Raw genomic sequence first — 22,612 nt, 5'->3', positions numbered from 1 at the left:
TCTACCTATATCTAGATAGATATACACACAAACACATACAATTCATGTTTTTTTCCAAGTGGAAATGTGTGGGTTTGGGTGAGTTTTGCATGCCTAGGTATGTATGAATTTTGTCATGACTGATGCAAAAGAAAATGTTAACAAAAGCTCTTGTAAAGTATAACGCGAGTTTCACACAACTTTAGGTAATGTCATTCTTAGTGATCAACAATTAATAAATAAATACTATCTCCAGCTTAGAAATGGAGTGTCCAACACATCCCTCCTCTTACACAGGCACTCAATGCCCAGACAATTCGGTTTACAACGGCCATGTGTATAAACGGATGCGTGAGGGAGCTGCACGGGGTCCACCCCATTGAAACCCCCATCAGAGAAACCCCCACGTGTGTGTGTAAATGGTGGTGGGGAGAGCTGTACAGGGTCTACCCCACCGCCCCCAACTGAGACCCCCTATCAGAGCGACCCCTGTCTGAGGTGGGGTCAGTGCGTCTGAGGGAGCAACAACCTCCCCCGGCTCTGGCCCCGCGTATAAAGGCGAAGGCGAGAGGCGGCGGGAGGGAGTCCGCGCGGCGGGAAGAGCCGAGTGTGGCGGGGCAGGAGGGGAGGCGAGGCGGCGCGGAGGGAGGGCAGGCCGGCTGCGGGAAGCGGGGCTCCGCGCTGGGACTGGTTCCTTCGCAGCCATTTTCTGTCCAACCAAACAGCCGATTTGCGGAGGGAGCCAACCAGGGCCGCACTGGAGGTTTGTGCCTGGCTCCGGCCAATGATTGGTAACCGGTTCCACTGCAGGCTCGAATGAAATGTCCGTCTCCCTCCCCGGGCCCCGGCGCCGCCGCCGAGGGGACCAGGAAGTGGGGAGAGGAGCCCGGGCCCCGCCAGCGCCCGCTCGCCTCTTTGTGCGGCCGGAGCCGGGACGGGCGGGGACGGAGCCGGCAGGGGCAGGCGGAGGGAGATGGGACTGAAGCCGCCTCCCCCCCTCCCGCTGGCCCGGGTTTTGGGGGCACCGCGGCCGCTACTCTGGCTCCATTTTGTAGGCCCGGGCGGCGGGAGCGCGGCTCCCCGGGCTGCCCCTGCCCCCCACACGGGGGAGGGCCCCTGCGCCGCCCCGGTCACAGCGGGGGTTGGGAGCCGCGATCCCCCTTTGCCCGCCTCCGGGGTCCCCTCGGCCCTGGTGCCCAGCAGCGGGGCGGGAACGGGGATCTCGCCCCCTCCCCCGTCAAAGCCCGGTCGTGTCCCCTTTGCTCCCTCCCCCGCCCTGTAGCGGGGTGACTTGGGTCTCCGCGGAGTGGGGGCCGCTTGTGGGATTTTAGGCGGGGAAGGGGCGACCTTTTCTGCCCACCCTCGGCAGCCACGGCCTCGGCTGCTGAGCGTGCGGGAAGTCCGAGCCCCTGATGCGGCCACAGCTGCTCCCCGACCTCCAGCTCCCCCGCCCCCCCGCAGTTCCGACTTTGTGCCCGTCTGCGGACTGGGAGGATGGCGATGTTGGCGTGGTGCAGCATCTCGGTGATCCTGGGATCAGAGCTAGGACAACTAGGCTCCTCTACATGGGCACCCAGCAGCTAACCTTGCAGTCCTCTCACGGTAAAAAATCCCTTGAAAGTGCTCAGCATGAGTAAGGCGCATAGGGTGAGTGAGGCCCGAAAACACCAGGATGTGGTGAGAGGATCTGAGTAACCAGGCAGGAGCATCAGATTCCACAGTGTTGGGCAGTGATACTTCAGTTAATGGATTTTAGAGTGTGTGTGTGTGTCGCTCTCTCTCTCTCTCTCTCTCTTCTTTTTTTTTTTTTTTTTTTTTTTTTTTTAAACATACCCAACTCTCATAGACAAAATGATGGTATCTTGAGTCTGTGGGTAAACCATCCCCTCAGGATGAGAAAGTAAGTGATGGGGAGAGGGGACTCTCCCTCCCATTGTGGTGCCTTCCAGCAGCTACAGTTAATACTGAAATGACAGCTAGACTTCTGAACAAGCTTATAAAAATAAACTTTCCTAGGTGTTTAGAAACTTGAGGTGAATCAATCAATAGACAAGAAAGGAAGTCTGGTGAAGCAGGTTTGATCTTGATTTAGGGGATTTTGGCTGAATTCATAAACCTTATTTAAATGTAAAGATTTTCCTTTTGTGTTTGTAACTCAGGCACAGCTGTGTTCAAGTGCATAAGAACAGGGAAGTGAAATTTATGAGGCCAACAAGACTGAGTGAAGTGCAAAAGTAGCTAATAACAAATGGTGACTACTAACCTAAATCTGAAAACATTTTAATAGAGAGACAAGGTGGGTGAGGTAATATATTTTATTGGACCAACTTCTGTTGGTGAGAGAGACAAGTGCTCAACTTTACACAGAGCTCTTCTGTTCTTGCTCTGTGTAAGTTCAAAAGTGCTCTCTATAGCCTGGGATCAACATGCTACAACACTCCATTTTAATAATCAGCTGTAAATTGTTTTACACGCTTAAATTTTAAGGTGCATTACCCCTGTCTTTAGCTCCTTTTATGTGCTAGCCTTTGATGCCATCTTGAAACAAAATTCAGGCTGACACAGAGAGCAGAGTGCTGTAGACTGCTTAAGAATAACTTGGAAAAGAAAACAAATGTAAAGTTCCAGTAACATATCAAAGACTAGTACTGTATGTGACTCTTTAAGCTTGCACATTTTGTAGGCCACTCCAAAAGTGTAAAACTGCAAAGAAACTTAATCAGATTCTACTACTTCCCTTTTTTATGGCCAAGTCTCACTTAAATGCAAGTCCTTGCTTCTGTAAATAAGATTTAGTGTAGGAGTCTTAGAAGGCTGTGAGAGTGGCATGGTTGTATTGATTCTTTGGGGTATTCTGGTATATTCGGTCATAGATTACAAGACTGTATCAGATAAACTAAGGCCACCCTTCATCCTTGAATGTCTTATCATTTTATTCATAATTACCTTTGCCTCGCTGACAGGAAAACATACTGTATTTTTAAAAAGTTAATTGGGATGCCTTTTCTGTCAAAAGAAGCAGTAGCCAAAAGGCAAAATGGAAAGAGCAGCTTGAGGTACTAGCACATATAACAACAACTATACTGTGGAAGAACTGTTTTCATGTGCAGCTGTTAGAATGGATTTCCTGAACAGCGTGTACACTTTTTCACTGTGCCAGCCAAACTCTGCTATATAATAGATTATCCCATCTGTATTGCATCTTTTTTAACATATTGGGGAAAAATATTTGTAAGGCTCAGGAAAATCCAGGGTGGTCTGATCCTAAATCATTAAGTCCCAAGATGTAAAAGCAGCAAAGAATCCTGTGGCACCTTATAGACTAACAGAGGTTTTGGAGCATGAACTTTCGTAGGTGAATGCATCTGATGAAGTAGGTATTCACCTACGAAAGCTCATTGGCCGAAAATAAAACTCTCCTGAATTAGTCTTGGAAAATTCTACTTGCTCTTTGCTTGAAGTGAAGAAATCATTTTTCGTATATGTGTGAAATATTTTTAAATATGATAAAAGACAAATAGCCTCTGCCCTGACTTACAATTTTAACTAATGGGGGGCGGGGTAAACAAAAAATAATGGATCACAGTACAAAATGAAGGATATTTTTATGTAAGTAAAGGTACTAGGACAGTTTACTAAAATATTAATTGAATGTCTTTAAAACATTTCAAACTGTGTGTCTGTGCTTGTGCTGATGGAATAGATGGGACAGAGAGCTGCTGGTGCAGCCTCCTCTTCAACACTGCTTATCTGTTTCAGTCTTTGCAAAAATACAGGAACTGCACAAACTTTTTCTTAAATAGTTTGTATAAGCTCTGATTCTTTCCAGTTCACATCTCTTCTCCCCACATACTCCCTCTTTCTCCCTCCCCATCCCCCACCAAAAAATCCAAAAACCCACGAAAGAAATGACGGAAATTGTGCCTGATTCTTCTTGGTGTCCCCCACCACTCTCATACCAAGCCACTCAGTTTAGTGTCTGTTTCAACAACAAGAAATGTCTGTTGTTAGGGCCTGTCCATACTGCAACTGTAACCATGCTAGTGTACAAGTTAACTGGCATAAGGGGCTTCTGTTATAACACTTTTTATGTATAGTGTGGATGAGCCTACATGGAGGGAACCTCTTACAGCCTAGATTAGGGGTGGGCAAACTTTTTGGCCCAAGGGCTACACTGGGGTTGCAAAACTGTATGGAGGGCTGGGTAGGGAAGGCTGTGCCTCCCCAAACAGCCTGGCCCCTCCCACTTCCTGCCCCCTGTCTGACCCCCTCAGAACCCCTGACCATTGAACCCCCACCCTGCTCCTTGTCCCCCAACTGCCCCCTCCTGGGACCCCTGCCCCAGGACCCCACCCTCTATCCAGCCTGTCCCCTGACTGCCCCAACCCTGATCCACACCCCTGCCCCTTGACAGACCCCCCCCCGGGACCCTGTGCCTATCCAGCCCCACTCCTGTTCCCTGACCCCTATCCACACCTCTGCCCCCCGACAGGCCCCTGGGACTCCCACACTTATCCCACCCTCCACCCGCCCCTGACTCCCCACCGCCCAGAACCTCTGCCCCATCCGACTGCTCCCTGTCCCCTGACTGCCCCAATCCCTATCCACACCCCAACCCCTTGACAGCCTCCCAGGACCCCACGCCTATCTGACCCCACGCCTATCCAACCCCACCTGTTCCCCGTCCCCTGACCCCTATCCACACCCCCGCCCCCTGACAGGCCCCTGCGACTCCCATGCTTATCCAGCCCTCCACTCTTGCCCCCCAGAACCTCCACCCCATCCAACCGCCCATTGCTTCCTGTCCCCTGACTGCCCCCTAGGGATCCCAACCCTTTATCCAACCCCCACCCCCGTAACCCCCTTACCATGCCGCTCAAAGCAGCATGTCTGGCAGCCGCACCACCCGGCTGGAGCCAGATACGCTGCAGCTCCGCTCAGCAGGAGTGTGCAACCCCTCTGCCCAGAGTGATGCCTGCGTGGCTGCAGGGGACTGGGGACAGTGGGGAAGGGGTCTGGGGCTAGCCGCCTTGGCCAGGAGCTCAAGGGCCAGGCAGGACAGTCCGGGCCATAGTTTGCCCACCTCTGGCCTAGATGCTGAATAGCAGCAGTGAAACTGTCTGATCTAATTAATGTCACTCTACAGCTATTAGGGAAGGCATTGAGCATCAAAGTGAATAGAGATGCTTCAGATGCAGGAAGAACACAGGGCATCCGTTCACAAGCTGCAAATGTATAAAGACTTTAAACATTTTAATAAAGTAATTCTGTAGAAATTGATGGAATAATGTCCTCTCTCCCCATCCCATGCACATGCTTGTTAGGCAAAGTTTTTTACTCTAAATTGATTGAGTGGACTATTCAAGCTCTTGTCTAGTGGTTATATTACTAAGACTCTATGGTTTTCAAAATACAGTGAATAAAGATAAAGGGAAACCTCAGGATTTGGGTTAAATCAAGTACAGCAACTGAAAAAGATAAAGAAAGCTCAACAAACTTATTCTAGTCCCTTCCCTTCCAGTGCAGGATTATTGCCTATATTGTTTATTTTATTTTTTCTAGTTTAGTTTTAAATGTCATACAAGGCCTGCTGCTTAACTTCCTGTGGGAGATCATTCCAATCTTACAAATCACACTGCTAGGGAGTGTTCCCTGTTTTTAAGGCAGATTTTTCATTTCCTGTTATTCTTAGTTATGCATCTTTTATTGTACTGTGCTAAATTTCCTCTCCCCTCCTTGGTATTCACACTTCTCTAAAGCTTGTAGGTTTATGTCCACTGGGCCAAGGCACAAATATTCCTTACTCTTTCCTTCCAAGTAAATCCTATATCCCATTTAAGTTTTTATGATATTGAGGTGTTCTGAACTGAGTTTAGTATTCTAGGTGCAGTCTCAATAGGGCATTGCTGACAAGGAAATAATGCATATTGCTCCAGAACATCTTTATGTGCAGCCCAGAACCTCATTTTTTTTTAATGCAATATGATACTATAAGTTCACATCTAAACTAATTTGCTGTCCACTATTACCCTTGAGTCTCATTTAGTACAATTCTGAATGCCTGCCTGCCTTGCCTCCTTTTCTTGAATTGTCTTCTTCAGGTATTTTAATCTCCATTTTCCCCAGCAATTTCACTTAACTCCTGCTATTTTTAACTCTTTAAGATCTCTTTGCAATATTTCTGTCTTCAGTGGTGTTTGCAAAACATCCCTGACTATTTACATGCAAATTACTGTACTGTTTACTTCCAAATCATTGACAATCTCAAATCAGAATGGAACTAACCTGACCACTTCAAATTCCCAATTCATGACTCTCAGTTTGATACATTATCCCACATTATCTTTATTTGTGCTCGCTCCATTTGCTTGTGTTGCTGTCCAAGCCAGTCCGTTTTTTCAAGTCATTTTTCAAACAGGCTCTAGAAATGTCGAATGTAGCTGTATTTTTATTGCATAGGTATGCAATCCATTATACTAATTAAACAAGGAGTCTGATGGCACCTTAAAGGCTAACAAATTTATTTGGGCATAAGCTTTTATGGGTAAAAAAACCCATTTCAGATGTGAAGAAGAGGGTTTTTACCCACGAAAGCTTATGCCCAAATAAATTTGTTAGTCTTTAAGGTGCCACCAGACTCGTCATCGTTGTGGATGCAGACTAGCACGACTACCCCTCATACTAAATTCAGTGTTTTTGAGGCTCCATGTATGATGCCATTATTTGACCACACAAACAGGGAAACAGGCTCCTTTTTATTAAAAAGGATATCATATAATCCCACCTTGGTAGGAACACAGTAGAATTCCCCTTGTGCAGGATTTGAGTCCTTGAAGTCAGGACAGAGTTTTCAAAGATGCCAAGTCCCATTTTCAAAAAGAATTTAAATGCATAAGTAATCTTTGAAAGCGGGATATAGGCTCCTAACTTGCATAGGCACTCTTAAAATTATTAACCAAGGTCTAGTTCTCCTTTTAGAGGCTTATTGATGTTCTGAAAATTAGTACCCACTTGCAGCAATGGCATAGTTGCATTGTTGTTACCAGAAGTATCAGTCTGACAGGAGTCACTGCCCTTCTCCACCACACTTTGTCAATGAGTCAGATTGCTGTATGCTGGGGACATTTCTCTGGTACGTTGAACTCTGGTGCATTTTTAGAATAATTTCAGTTTAAAACTGGATGCTTTTGAATTATTTTGTAGCCGGTTAACATAGCTGTATACTGCAGTGCTTTATTGTTGCATAAATCAGGTCATGCTGTATAGAATACGAGTCTTGTACTGAGCTGACTTTGAGCGTGTTAAGTAAACACTTATGGTGATCTTAACCCCAATGACAGATTATTGTAAATTTAAATGATAATTTTAAACAAGTCTTGAATTTAAAACTCCAGTATTTTATTCTGACTATCCACTGTGACCGAACTGTTAGTAGCAGCCATCTTTAAACAGGCTCATGTTAATGTCAGGAACAGAACCAAAAGAAACATTAGTAGGGTGTCATGTTAGTGTAGTATCTCTTCTCTGGATACCTGGATCCAGATGGCTTAAGCAACAATTGAAATTTAGTTTTTCTTTCCCTCTACACCTCAAAACCATGAAACAAATAGTGTTTACTCCAGAAAGGTTTAGGAATGGATTAAGACAGGATAATGAAAGTCCCAGTTGAACTATGAGGGAAAATTCGAGAGCCTATGTCTGCTGTTCATCTAACTCTTATAAAAGTGAAGATACAAGGCCCTTAGCATAAAAATTCATCCATGAATAAGGAATATTCTTTAAAAAATTTTCTGTTGAAATGAGAACTATGAGAAGCACTCTTGATGTATTTGGGTAGAGCATCTAATTTAAAAGTCCAAATTCCACCAGTTCCAACCAATGGAATAAATTATCTTCTTGGGTCTTATCTACACTTTGACTTTTTTCTCAGAATTTCCTCCCCCCATTACTACCAAAAGTCAGTTGTACTAATCATATAATCAGTAAAATCATTTGTATAGGCACTGACATTTTATCCACTGTGTCCAAAAGACCTTGTTCTGAGCAGAGTTAGGCAACACTGCCTCAAATGTTGATGGCTTTCTTGTGCCCTTTCTATATGTTAATGCTTGCATCATTACCACAAGTGGGGTCATACAGGTGGTAGCAAGAGTAAGGTGGGGATTTTTTCCCCTGTGCAGGTTGGGGGAGGAGGAGGAGGAGAGTCTGTCATCATAAACTCCATCTTGTTTTGTGTGAATTCCACTTTTCAGGGACTCCACTTTTTATTGTTATCTTCACTTTGGAGTGTGACCTTCATGTGGTATTGCATCCTCTTATGTGGACTAGAGCATCAATGTTTGTAGTACAGACTTGACACAAATTGAATGACTGTCTGTGAAGATGGCACAGAGCAATCTTCAACAATCAGCCCATCCAGAAGAACAATGAACTCTACGCAGAAGCCTAGCTGGAAAAGTGGCTGATGATCCTTAACCTAGGCACATGGCCAAAGGGGTCAGAGACTTTATTCAAGAGGGAATGCTGTCTGTGAAAGGGGCGGGGGATGTCAGACTAGTGCCACACTCAAGAAGACCAGGCTAAGGAGAGAAGAGGCAAGAAGGGCTGCCCAGTCTAAGGATGCTGATCAAACCAGGAGTCGCAGGAGGGATGAGATCAGACTGGGCAATGTATTCAGTACTGTTGTTTTTCAAAGATCTGTAACTCAAGTGATTTTTTTAAGAGTAAAGTGTCTATGGTTAAGACATTCCTTTACTAAGTCTGTATTCCTTGCTTGCCTGCCTGCCACATTGTCTTGGAAAGGGTTGATACAGTGTGGTGGAACTCTGAGGAGCATATATAAGCACCTGAGGCATAGGTGGGCTGGGGTGTGAGGTCACTGGGGTGTGGTGGCAAAGTGCCCAAAAGAGGTGTCAGACAAGTATCTTCACCTTGGAGTGTCTGAAGACCCAGGCTAGGAACAGTAACCAGTCACTGTCCAGACCCAAATTGCTTAGAAACATGTTGTATCCAGTAGTTGTGTTCACTCACAATGCTCCCTGCCCAGAGAGAGGGACTCGGCCAGGTTGCGATAGACACAATCTTCATGTGGTTAAACTAGCAACATTATTAATCTTGTAATTCCTATCAACATAGTTACAAGGTTGCTTCTTCGTTTCAGGTTGGATTCATCCACAGTAGATATACTAGCACCCCTGTTACTATAACAGCCAGCACTGGTGCAGTTTGACCTTTCTAAGCTGCCGATGTAGACAGGTCTCAAACATTTTCATCTTGATTGCTATCACTAGTGAGAGTTATCAAGTATCTGCAATATTGCTGGTGGTTGCAGTAAGATGAGTACTCAGTCTGGTATAGAATATATACTTGAAGAAAATCCTTTCTGTGGACATAAAGATCCATGATGTGGATCCCTCTGTAGGATCAGTTGTAAGACTGCTTTTCATTCTCATTAAGGAGAAATCCAGATGTGAATGGTTGGGTTTGTTAGCCAATGACTATGTAAGATTAAACAAGAAACAACAGAAAAAAACCACAACAAACAAGATTAATTAAACTCCTGAAGGTAGGAAGCATTTACTTTAATTCCCAGATATGGAAATTGTGATATAGCGTGTATCTTGCTGAACATTAAATAACTGGAATTAATTTTTAAGTGAATATCATAGACAGCATCCCAGCTATCACACTTTGTCTAAAATGGTTGCCTGGAACTCAGCTATTCCTCCGTAACAAGGTGATGACAGATGAGTGTTTCTGCTTCCCTACAGTGAAAGCAATGAAGAAGTCCTAGTACACCAGTGTTACTCAATTGACCACCTGTGCACTCTACTAAAGTGGATTCCTTGAAATAATGCCAAATTAAATTTTAGAATTTCATACATTTTATTAATATTGATTAAAATTACCATACATTGTTTGCAGTGTAAGTCATATTACAGATGTAATCTTACTGTCATGGCTGCTAGCATATACTAACAGCCAGAACTGCTTGACATTTTTCAAATGAATTTTTCATTGAAATCAGCCTTTTATGCAAAGAGCATTTTTTCATGAAAACAGTTTCAAAATGTTTCATTTTTTTTTAAAAAGCTTCTGATGGAAACTTTTAAGTGAAAAGACTTTCTGCTTGTTTTGAGAAACTTTCATTTTGGCATGTTTTCCGGGGAAAGGTGGGAGGGAATCACCAGTGTTGCCCAGGCAAATTTTAATTCCATGATGGGTGGTGGGTTTTTTTTTTTTGTTCCCTCCTGCCCCCCCCCCAAAATGAAAAAACATACAAAAAATTTTAAAATAGTTCTGCAGAAAAATCAAACCATTACAACAAACAGAATGAAAGGCGCTTCTGAATTTGCAGAAATTTCAATTACTTTATTTGGTAAGCTCATGACAGAAATTAAGGTGAAACCATTTGGTCTGCATACAGCCCAGAGCTGCTGGTCTGTGTCTGCTTCAGAATTAAGCCAGCGGTCATTGAGACCAGGAAGCATACATGGTGCAGACAGAACATCCAGAAAATTATAAGCAAACGTCAAATCTGGACGTATTTTCATGGGGACAGCAAAAGAAACCTCTGTAGCCCCAGGACTAACTCCCAATCAAATTTTGAGTTCTTGCTCCATACCAATGAGGCTTTACAGGATTTCTCAACCAGTGGGTTGCAGCCCAAAACTGGGTTGCCCGTATGTGTCAAAGGATGGCAAGGGGGCCAGGTCCTGCTTCTGGGGGGAGGAAGAGGGTGAGAGATACTGGGGTAAGAAGTTGCAGATTTTTGCCCTGCTCTCACTCTGCAGGGTTGCATCCTACCGCTCTCGTCCTGCAGGGCCAGCTGAGCTCAGGTTCTAGCATTGAGTGTTGTGACTTAGTATGAAGGGCCACAGCATCACTCAGGTTTGCCCCAGCTGCTGCTCCACCATGATGATGGGCAAGCCAGGCCAAATTTGAGCAAGTGGTGCTGTGATCCTTTGCATCATTCACAAATTTGGCCTGGCTAGACCTGAATAGCACTGCAACCCCAGAGATTGCAATACCCAGAGCAGGGAGCTGAGTCCAGATAGCTCTGCAGGACAGGAGCTACTGCTGTGGTATACAGAGTGTATTTATTTAGTACTTAATATATATACTATATATCGTTAGTAAGAAATGTTTTAGTAAGCCAGATGGTTTTTGCACTAAAACTATTTACTGGGTCATGACAGGCCATAAAGATTTACAAATGGGTCCTGAGTTCAAAGGATAGAGAACCACTGCTTTAGAATTCCTTTTTAAAAGTTGGCAAAATTACCTATGTTTCCCTATTCTCATTCTCAACTGGTTGCAGAGTTTTTGCTGAAGCTTTCCTCCAGAAACTAGCCTGAGACAGAGGCCAAACATGGAAAACTTCAGCCCACACAGTTAAAAGTAGCTTCCTATAAGTTTAAATGTGAACAAGCTACCGAAGCCAAAGCATCTCAGATCAAATTCAGCCTTAATTGAAGAGCAATGGACACTGTTTTTAATAGGAAAGTGCTTGTTTATGCCAGGGCTGAATTTGGCCCCTTACTTTCAAGGTAACTTAAATGAATCTACTGCTAAGCAGTAGCATTTGTGGTATACTAGAGTACATGATTTTTTTGTTTGTTTTGTTATAGATGGACGGTGACAGTTCTACAACAGATGCTTCTCAGTTAGGAATTGCTGGAGATTACATTGGTGGTAGTCACTTTGTAATACAGCCTCATGATGGTAAGAAACCTACCAGTTAAAGTGGAAGTTTGTCTGTCTTAGCATAATACTATTGAGTATTATAATGTCCTGTCACTTCTTGTCTAGCTCGTCCATTAATTCTCCATCGTTCGTGAAGCTAAGCATTGGTATTTATCTGCATTCATGATGACTCCCTGCATATAATTCAGTCTTGATCAATTTGAAAATGGGTTTGCAACTTTCAATGTTAGCATTGGAGCCCCTTTGAAAGCAATCTAGTGTTCTGGGAAAAAGAAGTAATCCACAGGAACATGCTCTACATTGACCTGTAATGGGGTGGTGTGTGTGAAATATCAGAGGATGTTGCTTGCCTCTTTGCTGGAAGAGGAATGTCTCTTTTTTAAAAAAAAAATTAAAAAAAAATTTATAACATTGTTCAACAAACAAATTAAATCTTAGTGTTTGTGAAGTTGGTATCCAGAAGAACAATATTGGATGTGTCCATGTGTAATATATAAAAATAATACATATGGGTGAGGTGTTATAGAAAACAACCTTCCTAGGCACCACAATGTCATGGAAGCATGTGTTGATTTTTTTAACAACTCTGGACCTTTCAGGGCTGTAAGCAAGTGTGGTACTCACTTGGAAGTTGGGAATCTCCCATGTTAACTCTTGTTAAATCTTAAACCTCACTGAATATTGCTAGTCATCTATTTCAGACCAGTATCATTTTCTTTTGCTGTTGCAGATGAGGTTTGAAATTTCACTTTTGGGGGATGATAAGAGGGAACACTTCAAATAGCTGCCATTAAAAAAAGCTTGCTACAGAAGTTGATCAGAGGTTTGGAATATTAATAATCCTGGATTAATAAGTAGAACACAGTAAGATGATAGAAGGTGCTTGACAAATGCACCCAATACTAACTTTTCTTTATTTTGCTAGACACGGAGGACAGTATGAATGATCATGAAGACACAAATGGCTCAAAAGAGAGTTTTAGAGAACAAGATATATATCTTCCAATTGCAAATGTGGCAAGGATAATGAAAAATGCCATACCCCAGACAGGAAAGGTAATATCCATGCCTAAATCCAACAGGGCTGTTCTGCTAATGAGAACAGATTCATGTATTACGTTCATTCTTCGGTTAGGCAAACGTGGGTTCCAGTACAACATCTCCATCTTCAGTTGCTGAAACTGTACACTTGCTCTTTGAGAGCAATTTTTTTTGGCCAGGTTTCCCAAAATTTATTTTGAACTATATTTGAGTTACAGGAATCCAACAATTAAAAGATTAAAACTGCTCTTTTGCATAAAAAATATAAACTACTTATTTATTCATCCATATTATGAAGTCTATAGCGGTGATGTTTGGTAGTATTTTTTTAGACACGCAGATTGTATATAACGTCACATAAGAGCGGATTTATTTGGTCAAAAATAGAGGCTAATATTTGAGCTGGCTTGCTTAGACCTTATCTAAACACAAAGGGCAGGTGTCTAAATCAGTTTAAACTGGTGCAAACCCCGGCGTGGACACACTTAAACAGGCTAATGAGATTGCTAAATTGTATGACAAACGTAAATTACTGGAGTAGCCAGGTCCAAAGTAGGTTTTGTGTTTTATCTAGTATCTACAGTGCTTTACGTAGACTAAGAATATTTTTAAAATAGCCACCAGATGTTCACTCATAAAAGTTTTCAGGCATGATGGCAATCAAATATTAAGAACTGTTAAACTTGTAGGAAAGAGTTTTTTTTTTTTTTATTGGAGTGCAGGGAAATTGGAATGAGTGAGCCAGTTTGGATGAAATAAGAACTTCCTTCTCAATCATCTGAGGAAAAATCTACTTTTTCATCTTTGAACTTCTGTATTTCCAGAAGCAAGATGCCAAAATGCCATTACGTAGGATTTGGAGTATAGCTTATTGCTCTTGTCTTGCTGCAGAAGCTTTCCTTTTCATTGGTACAGCTTACAAAATAATCAGATAGCTTGCAAGACATTAAAGTATAACCTGGCATAGGCAAGCCATGGCAGTCATGGATGCTTTCAAAACCGCTGTGTGTTCCAGCGTAAGATAGTTATATTCATTAATCTTTTCTTTATGCCAGATTTTCAGAAGTGCTCAGCACCCGCAATTGAGGTCAGGTTTTCAAAAGAAGTTGGCACATTGAGTGCTAAGCTATCTTGAAAATCTGGCCATAAATATCACAGTGGGAGCTGCTGACACCAAGGTCTAGATGCTTGAAAATTATGTCAGAGAGAATATGGGGTTCTGAATAAAGATTACTCTGAGATACAAAGGTTTCTTCTACATATTCCAGCTGGAATAGATTTGTCACATATGAACAAGCATCAAATAAGGATAATCCTTCAGTGGATTCTTGCTTATTTACTTTTTTAAATACTCGGCTATAGCACCCCTCTGCTATTCTAAATCACACAATTTATTTTTAATGGGTTAAAAACTTTGACTCACTCAATTTATTCTTGGCAGGAGCATATCTGTTTATTCACTTGAATGCTTGTTTAGAAACCTTAAGAATATTAAAAACCACTACAGAGGCTTGCTGCCGAGCAAACTGAGTAAGCACAAGTTATGAATCTGATTAGGATAAAATATCCCTGGCTGAGCTGCAGAAACTTACTTCTGGAAGGCCTGAGATACAGACTCAATGGCAAAGTGAGCAAATTAAAGGAGAATAGAAATTCGGGAAGATGCTTTGTCCCACAAGACATCATAAAGTGCAGTCCAATCAGATTCATCGTAACTCCAATTTCATACCTTTCTTAGTTTCCCTTTCCAGAGGGCAGGGGCGGCTCTAGGTATTTTGCCGCTCCAAGCACGGCAGGCAGGCTGCCTTCGGCGGCTTGCCTGCTGGAGGTCCCTGGTTCCGCGGATTCAGCGGCGCGCCTGTGGGAGGTCTGCCAAAGCCGTGGGACCAGCGGACTCTCCGCAGGCATGCCGCCGAAGTCAGCCTGCCTGCCGCCCTCATGGCGACCGGCAGAGTGCCCAGGGCTGGCGCTTCCATTTAGGCGACCTAGGCAGTCGCCATGGGCACCAGGATTTGGGAGGGCGGCATTTTGCCACCCTCGGCAGCAATTCGGCGGTGAGGGGTCGTCGTCGGCAATTCTGCTGTGGGTCCTTCACTTGCTCCGGGACCTGACGCCGAAGTGCCCCGAAGACCGGGAGTGCGGAAGGACACCCCCCGCCCTCCCGCCGCAGAATTGCCGCCAATGACCGGGAGTGTGGAAGGACTCCCGCCTAGGGCGCCAAAAACCCTGGTGCCGCTCCTGAGAGCGCCCCCCGTGGCTTGCCATGCTGATGCCTGGAGCCACCCCTACCAGAGGGTTATAATACCATGAGATTCACTTTCACTTATAACTTATGAATTCAGATCTGACTGTGAATATAATGGCTTGTGTCCAAAGAGAAGAAAGGGAAGCATGCAACCCACTAGTGTCTCTAAACTGTGTGCATATATAACAGCTTGTACAGAATGCAGCTGTGAAATATTACAGAAGTTGTAGAGGTCTGTAGTGTCACCTGAAAGAGTAAAGACTATTATGTTACTACATTTAAAATGCTATTTTATCTGCATTTTACCTGGAAAAGTGGTGACATCCAGTGGCTGTTTTGCATATGCACACCAGTTTTGTTCATATATGCATATCACTTGTGGATAATTATTATGGAGATGTCCCCACATCTTCTAGTTTATCATTCTGATACTAAGAATTGGGGTACTACAGGTTTTTAGTGTAATTTTGCAAGACTCTCTGGACTAGTGAGCCTAAGAGCTTTAACCCACAAGCCTGATTCTGAGAGGGGCTCGACACCTCTAACTTCCAGTGAAGTCAAGGGCGGTTGTGGCTGGCCAGCGCCTTTCAGGTTCAGATCTCTGAATTGAGCTTTGGGAACAGGTTTAGTAAGTAGAGCTTTAATTTGCAGTTCATTAACATGGTGAAGCTTAAGCAAACTTCAGGTGACTTTAGTAATGGTTTTTCTTACCAGATTGCTAAAGATGCAAAGGAGTGTGTGCAAGAGTGTGTAAGTGAATTCATCAGCTTTATAACATCTGAAGCAAGTGAGAGGTGTCATCAAGAGAAACGAAAGACTATCAATGGAGAGGATATTCTCTTTGCCATGTCTACCTTGGGATTTGATAGTTATGTTGAACCTTTGAAGCTGTATCTCCAAAAATTCAGAGAGGTTGGTAGCCTATCTTTCCACACAGGTTTAGACAAACTTACTGTGTTCAGTGTTGGCTCTTTTTTATCTCCATATACAGCTGAAAATGGTTCATTTGCACCATACCCCAGAATCTTCTGTCCAGTGACTGATGGCTTTTATCCCATGTCATGTTCTATTCTGATGTAGACATGGATGTTACATATCAGAATAGAACATGACATGGGATAAAAACATAATTAAGAGTACTGGCAAACTTGCTGTTCCAAAGTAACTAAATTGTTCAACTGATTTTTGAAGAACCTTTCAAACATTATGGTAAAAATCAGTTTTTGTGCTCCTGTTAAGAACTCCGCCAGATCCTCAGTGCATTCAGTGGAGCTACACTTACTCACACCAGCTGAGGAGCTAGCCCACTACATTTTGTCAGATTTCATTTCTAATCTGGGAAGTGGAAAGGTATATTTTAACGTTACTTTGGTGACATGAAAATTTGTCAACTACATGCTTGTTTGAGCATATTTTGCTTAGGTTGTCAAGTACTTTCCAGTACCCTGTTTTGGCATTAAGATTTGCAGTTCTAATTGCAGAAGATACTTGAAGATTCAGCATATCCTCTAGTCTTCTCAGAATTTAGCATGAACTTCCTTACTTCCAGCAACCTAAATTTCATGCAAAATAGAGCTGTCCTCTGCCTTTTTCCACTTTTTTTGGGGGGGGGGGGTTGGGGGGGGATCTGAACAGATTAATGTGTATTCTATTCCTTCACCCACCATCCCTCTGTGGCAGTTTATGCCAAAAGGTGGGGAGTTTTCCTATGAGACTGTGGCATGAGACATTGACTCAAGAACTGAGTCTGTCCAAACAAGTTATAGGGACTTTCAGCTAATAAGATGCTTCTCCCTTCCTCAGCATCCCACCATTCTTCCCGCACACCCACACAGTATACAGAACACCCCATACGCTAACCCTCTTCCATGTGTTCATGTAGTGCTGTCTGAATGCTGGGTTAGCTTGTATCTTGCAGTAGCGCTTAAGAAAATTTTTAAGCCTGTTTGGCTTCAAACATACTTCTTTACAGTGACATTGATTACCCTATCAACTGTGTCAATAGGCTAATGGAGCTAGCATTTAAAATCTGGATTTGTTGGCTCTGGGTTTGCCTGTCAACTATAAATGATGTTCCCAGTCTCGTCTTCAGAATACTATATAAAGGAAACTGCCCCAACTTTTTTTTTTTCCATTAAACGCATGGACATTTTGTCATTTATGTTAGTACTTGCCTTGATGTTTTCACAAAAAGCCTGGCTGATGAAACAGCATATAGTTCATTGGGTGCCTTAACTCATCATGCTGACCTCAGGTTCTGATTATATTGGATACTATGGGGAAGAAATCCAGTATCTTGGGTTTTAAAGTGACCTTCCTATTGTATGACATTGGCACTGTACATAATCACTTCCCACAGCTATTAGAAAAGGCATTAAAGCTATAGCATACAAATTAGTGGAACAACCCAACACTGCATCTTGTCTCTTTTCCACTCCATATCCCAAGAACTGTTCTAGAAAGTGTGTATATCCATGTATAAAGTGCAACAAATAAGCTTATGTAACCAGCATATGTTTGCCACATTTTGAGTACTCCTGGAATTCTGCAGTCTGCTGTGAATTCTAGGTGCAAAATGTAGACCTAATTATTCCTTGTGAGTTACCACAGAACTCTTACTTTTGCAGAATTTGAAGGATCTCCTGTAAAAGTGCAGTCTTTGTACAAATCTCTTATGTAAGGAGTATAGCAAATGTTTAAACCAACTCTTCGGAAGCTCACTTGTGTATTAATATTTTAAAGAAACATTATAGTTGCAGTCCTTGGATGTTAGTGTCACACTTCTCATTACTGCATACAGGCTCTGTTAGTAGTTGTAAAAGTTCCCATTTTAGGAAACTAGGATGATGAGCAATCTAAGGTAACTATTATAATGCAAACATTTTCTGTATTTCATTCAAGGCAATGAAAGGAGAGAAAGGAATTGGAGGAACAGTTACAACTGCAGATGGTCTTAGTGAGGAGCTCACAGAAGAAGCATTTAGTAAGTAAACTTTTAAATTGCTAATTCAGAGCTCATTACTACTTTTATTTGTAGATCCTTAAAGGTTTCAGATTTGAGGAAATGTTAATCATCAGAATTTTCTTCTTAGTCTGACTCAGGCTCAGTTACTATCTGGGTGGGATCTAAAATAATCCAAATTTTCATTTGGGAAGTGTTGGGGATAACCTGCACTTAGATGCATTCATTGGAGTCAACAGAAGCTTTGTGTGCCTAGGACCAGAATTTATTCATCATTCATTTGATATTAACTTTGCAGTTGGTAATCATATCCAGTGGCACTAGGTTTAAATTCTAGTTCTAATGTGAAGTGCTTTGAGAGCATGAACTAGTGCTGTAATTTTTCATTAGATTTTAAAGAATATCAATTTTAAAGTTTTCTTATTTCCATAGTAGCCCATTCAAGCCCATATTCAATCTTCCTGCAAAAATGCATGGGAGGGAAGAAAGAAAATCACATTTTGTGGTGTAGAGTCTGCCAAAATGAAATTGAGGCTCCTCTCTGGTTCCTGTCCTTCTGAAACTCTTACTGTAAATAGAATGCACAGACTTTGTGGACATGGGGGAAAAAAAGACAGCTGTGGTCGAGGGAAGAAGAATCTTGTGAAACTGTTCTTTTCCTTTATGGCTCCATTGTAGCTTACTTCTCCATATCGTGCAGTGGGGCCTGAAGGTTCATAGGGGTCCCTCAATTTTTTTTTAAATTTGGAACTAAGGCCTTGATAACAGTGGACCCCCCCCCCCAGTTCATGAAACATTGACATTCACGGTTTAACATCAGAGGTCAGCAAATATAAAGGGTAACTTTCCAACAGCAACATTAAAGCCATTTTGTGCCTTCTGTATATTTTCTGTCATACATTTAAAGACAAACAGTAATGTGTATATCTGTACATTTAGCAAGGTAAACAGGAATAGAAAATACTGTGTGCACAATGCCTTAACATTGCTATAGAAACCTCAACTCTTGCAGGGCCTGATGGTTTGTTTGAATCTAAACTTTAGGCTTTTTAATCCTACCACTGTTGCCTGCAGTAGCAGAGGACTGGACTCGATGATCCAGGGGTCATACGTAATTTCCCAAGGGCTCATGTAAAGAAAAATGAGTGGAGGAGAGAAAGCTAACTCAACCGCATGAATGAGCCCTTTATGCAGGCACTGATGTAGTACTCACAGGAAACATTCCTATGCTTCTAGGAAGCTTGTGCTCCTAACAGCACCATTAGTGTGTGCGCTTACTAGAAGTACTGGCATAGCGCTTTCAAGAACTGGTGTGAAGACAAGATACACCTGTCAACTGTGTGAGTCTGCTGTCTGCTTCCCAAGTCTCTGCAAGATGCTCCCTAATCTGGAAGTAGAAGGCTGAAGAAATGCCTTGACACCTGCTCACCAATCATATTTCAGATTTCCCAGGCTCTGGAGGCTTCAGGACATTCTATGATGCAAAGCTTGAGTGGTTGGGAACGTTACTGCACACGTGATTTAATGCCAGCATTAAAAATGGCAGTTTTGAAAGAGAATAGTAGGACTCGGCAGGGAGTAGGAAGCCCCTGGCTAAGAACCAGCAGAGGCAGGACTAGGAGACAGAACCACTATCTCTTATAAAAAGTCACGTATGTTTGTGTAGGATTATCTTGTCTGAAGAGTTTAACTTTAGACTTAGTGTCTTTTGCATGTAACTTTTAGTTTGGGCACAACTTAATTCAATGAAAATCAATTTTTTTTTACCAAATATGGTAAAGACCAAATTTAATCTCTCAAATGTAAGATGTTCAGCTCTGTCAAACATTTGGTTAAACTTTTTTTAAATGGGAAACTGATTTAGGGTTGTTCTCTTTTTGTCTCTTATCCTTATGTAGAAATGGCTGGACTTCCAAACCAGCCCCTCACTTATTCTCTCCAAATGCAGAATATCAAAGTTATAACTGAATGTTTAGCCTTTTGTTTCCTAATGACTTCTGTAATAATTCTACCCTTTGATTGTCACAGGGCTTAGACCCACAAAACGATAATGTTTACCTAACAGGTTCTCCATTTAGTCTCTTGACTTCCACACCACATTTAGTCAGTTTAATAGTCAAAAACTTTTACTTCACTGGCTTCCTGTAGGTCACTCTGTGTTAAGTCCAAGCTCTTTGTCATGTCCTTCAGAGCACTGCACGATTCCATCCAAGCCTGGATCACAATTCTAATTGCAACCATTACCCTTACCACTGCCCCCATTTTCTCCACTAACAAATCCCATCTCCGCCAGGGCAGGGATAGTCTCATTGTGTCTTGGAAAGCATGGACTCCGTGCTCTAACAGTTTTTTTTTCTTAGAATTCAAGTGGCCAGTATGGTAAAGTCCACGTCACATTGGAAAGTAAAGCTGGTTTTTGCCTTCATACATCATCAGCAGTAAAAATTTTGCAAGCTGACTTCAGATCATGATTTGATGCAGAATAAAATCAGTTTCAGCTCTGCAGTGCTAATGGGAGCTAACTTGTTTTTGTCAGTAAACAGGTGTGAGTTTATAGTGCTCAGAGAGTAGATATGAGAAGGAAGGTTATGCCATAGTCCCTCTTACCATAACTGAACTTTCTGTTGTGAATGATTATATATACTTGAAACAAGCTTCTATGTATCCTGCAGTTTTGTCTAACTACCTTAACTAAAATGCTCTTTCTTTTAGCTAACCAGTTGCCAGCAGGTTTAATAACTACAGATGGCCAGCAGCAAAATGTTATGGTTTATACAACATCTTATCAACAGGTACAGTATCCTCTCATCCACTCTCTGTTGCTAAAATTCAAGGCCCTATTTCAGACCCCCCCAGTCTGAAAGAGATGACAATAACTTGTATTTAGACCTTTGTCATGACTTTCTGACACTACGAACTGCAAGATTACTAAATGTGATACAGCTTCCGAGGACAGAAACTTGAAAGTAAGCTTTCATTCTTTTTCCCCCTCTCTAGATCTCTGGTGTTCAACAAATTCAGTTCTCGTGATTTGAAGAAGGCTTTTTGGGAATGGAAGAGAGACAAGAAAGCTGTACAACTTGTGAAGGGAGACGTTAGTTTAAAATGACAGAGGAGAGAGTTGTCTCTTTGTACATTAAATAGCTGTAATGTAGCTACCTGAGGCTTGACTAATGGAGGTGTGAATTCTGACTCAAATCTTTTTTTCATGAATTTTTAAATAAATTGGATATTAAGGGTATTAAAGTATTTTTGTTTTGTACAAGAGTTTGTTGCTCTGTATAACTCCTGTATGCATTGTATATTGCAATTTATTACTGTCAGATTTGTAGACAGTTTCTTATTTTCATATTGAATCATGTTACTTTTGTAATTCAGGTAAACAGCTGAGTTTAATTCATGTTTACCCTTTAAATAAAATAAGGGTAAAGTTCATTTTGAATGCAAGTTGCCTTTATTATAAAATTTGAATTGTTCTTGGTTATGTAAATTGTCTTGCATGTCTTAACTAGATTTTTAATGTTGACATATTTATTGAAAACTTGAAAGGGTTTTTTTTATGAAACTCTAGCAGCTCAAAAGAATTGTTAGAATTGTTTTTTAATGTTAATCCAGAAGCAAACAATTGTTAGATCTGTTGAAATTTAGATATCTGGTGCCCATCAACAGTGTTCACTATAATGCAATAGTTATTTGAGATAGCTACTACAGGCATTCATTAGGCTACTTTTACAATTATATTAACTTAACTCTGTACAGACTTCTGAAGAACAATTTGTTAAATTTAAAGTAGTCTTAGAGCTATTGAAATGCATGGTTTTTGGAAAGCCAAATCCCAAAATGTAACTGTTTCCTTGAGTATTATAGGAGGATTTTATAGTCCTGTGGTAAATGACCTCAATTTAACTTTTTAAACTGAAATATAAGGTTTGGTTTCCTGTAAGACTGTGGGAACTCTCAAATGTTTCAGAAATAGTGTGTACAATGTGTGTGTGTGCACATGTGTACATGCATATGCATGTGTGAGTGACTGAAATATGAATAGATGATAAATCTGAAATGAAAGACAAACATCTAGTTTGTTGTCTCCTTCCTGATTTTACAATAAACTGTACCTAGATAATGTAATTTTTGTATATTTAGTGAGCTGTTTAGTAACCTTGCTGGTTGGTCTGTTTTTTAAATAATTGGGTGAATAATCTTGTTAGATACTTCAGTGTCCTAGACTGTGTTGGTGTAAGGGTGGTAGTGTACTAGCATCCCTGTTATTCAGGCTGAGTTTGGAGACTTAATATTTCTATTTGCATTTCAGTGAGCTGAAAGTTAGTATAACCCTCACTCTGCCACTCATCTCTTTTTTAACTTAAAAACAAAAACAAACCTTTGGCCTGGTGCCATAGTTTTCCTGGAGGCTATTTTGGAAATGTGATATGTAAAACCTTAATGGACTAGATAACCTGGCTTAAAACAAAACTCCTCAAAAAAATTAAATTTCAGAATTATGTGCTATATGTAGCCAGAAGTCTTGGTGTATCTTTCTTTGGTAACTGAAATAATGTCATAATTTAAATGTAGGTTAACAATATGCCAAGGCAAGTCTCTGGACAAGGTCCACTGTATTCTGTGGTGAAATGGACGTATCTTCTGTAGCGAGATGGACGTATCTTCTGTAGCAGTGT

At 41.8% G+C, this 22,612-nt stretch overlaps 1 protein-coding gene across 4 annotated transcripts; it reads left to right on the top strand.

Annotated features, from left to right (window-relative positions):
• The first annotated feature begins 626 nt into the window (after window positions 1–626).
• Window positions 627–22,055, top strand: NFYB (nuclear transcription factor Y subunit beta). Of its 4 annotated transcripts, none has more exons than XM_030544698.1 (7): window positions 627–742; window positions 11,610–11,703; window positions 12,611–12,741; window positions 15,686–15,883; window positions 17,873–17,954; window positions 20,646–20,725; window positions 20,931–22,055. In XM_030544698.1, the coding sequence occupies exons 2-7, from the start codon at window positions 11,610–11,612 to the stop codon at window positions 20,961–20,963; spliced, it is 618 nt and encodes a 205-aa protein (XP_030400558.1). In that variant the 5' UTR covers window positions 627–742; the 3' UTR covers window positions 20,964–22,055. The 4 variants fall into 4 exon arrangements, with proteins under 4 accessions (XP_030400558.1, XP_030400552.1, XP_030400543.1 ...); XM_030544692.1 differs by having other exon boundaries at window positions 686–770; XM_030544683.1 differs by lacking the exon at window positions 627–742 and adding an exon at window positions 1,166–1,581.
• The last annotated feature ends 557 nt before the right edge of the window (window positions 22,056–22,612 follow it).

Source organism: Gopherus evgoodei, chromosome 1 (genome assembly GCF_007399415.2).
Source record: "Gopherus evgoodei ecotype Sinaloan lineage chromosome 1, rGopEvg1_v1.p, whole genome shotgun sequence".
In the NCBI taxonomy this organism is placed as follows: Eukaryota; Metazoa; Chordata; order Testudines; family Testudinidae; genus Gopherus; species Gopherus evgoodei.
This window is presented reverse-complemented; position numbering and strand designations above follow the sequence as displayed.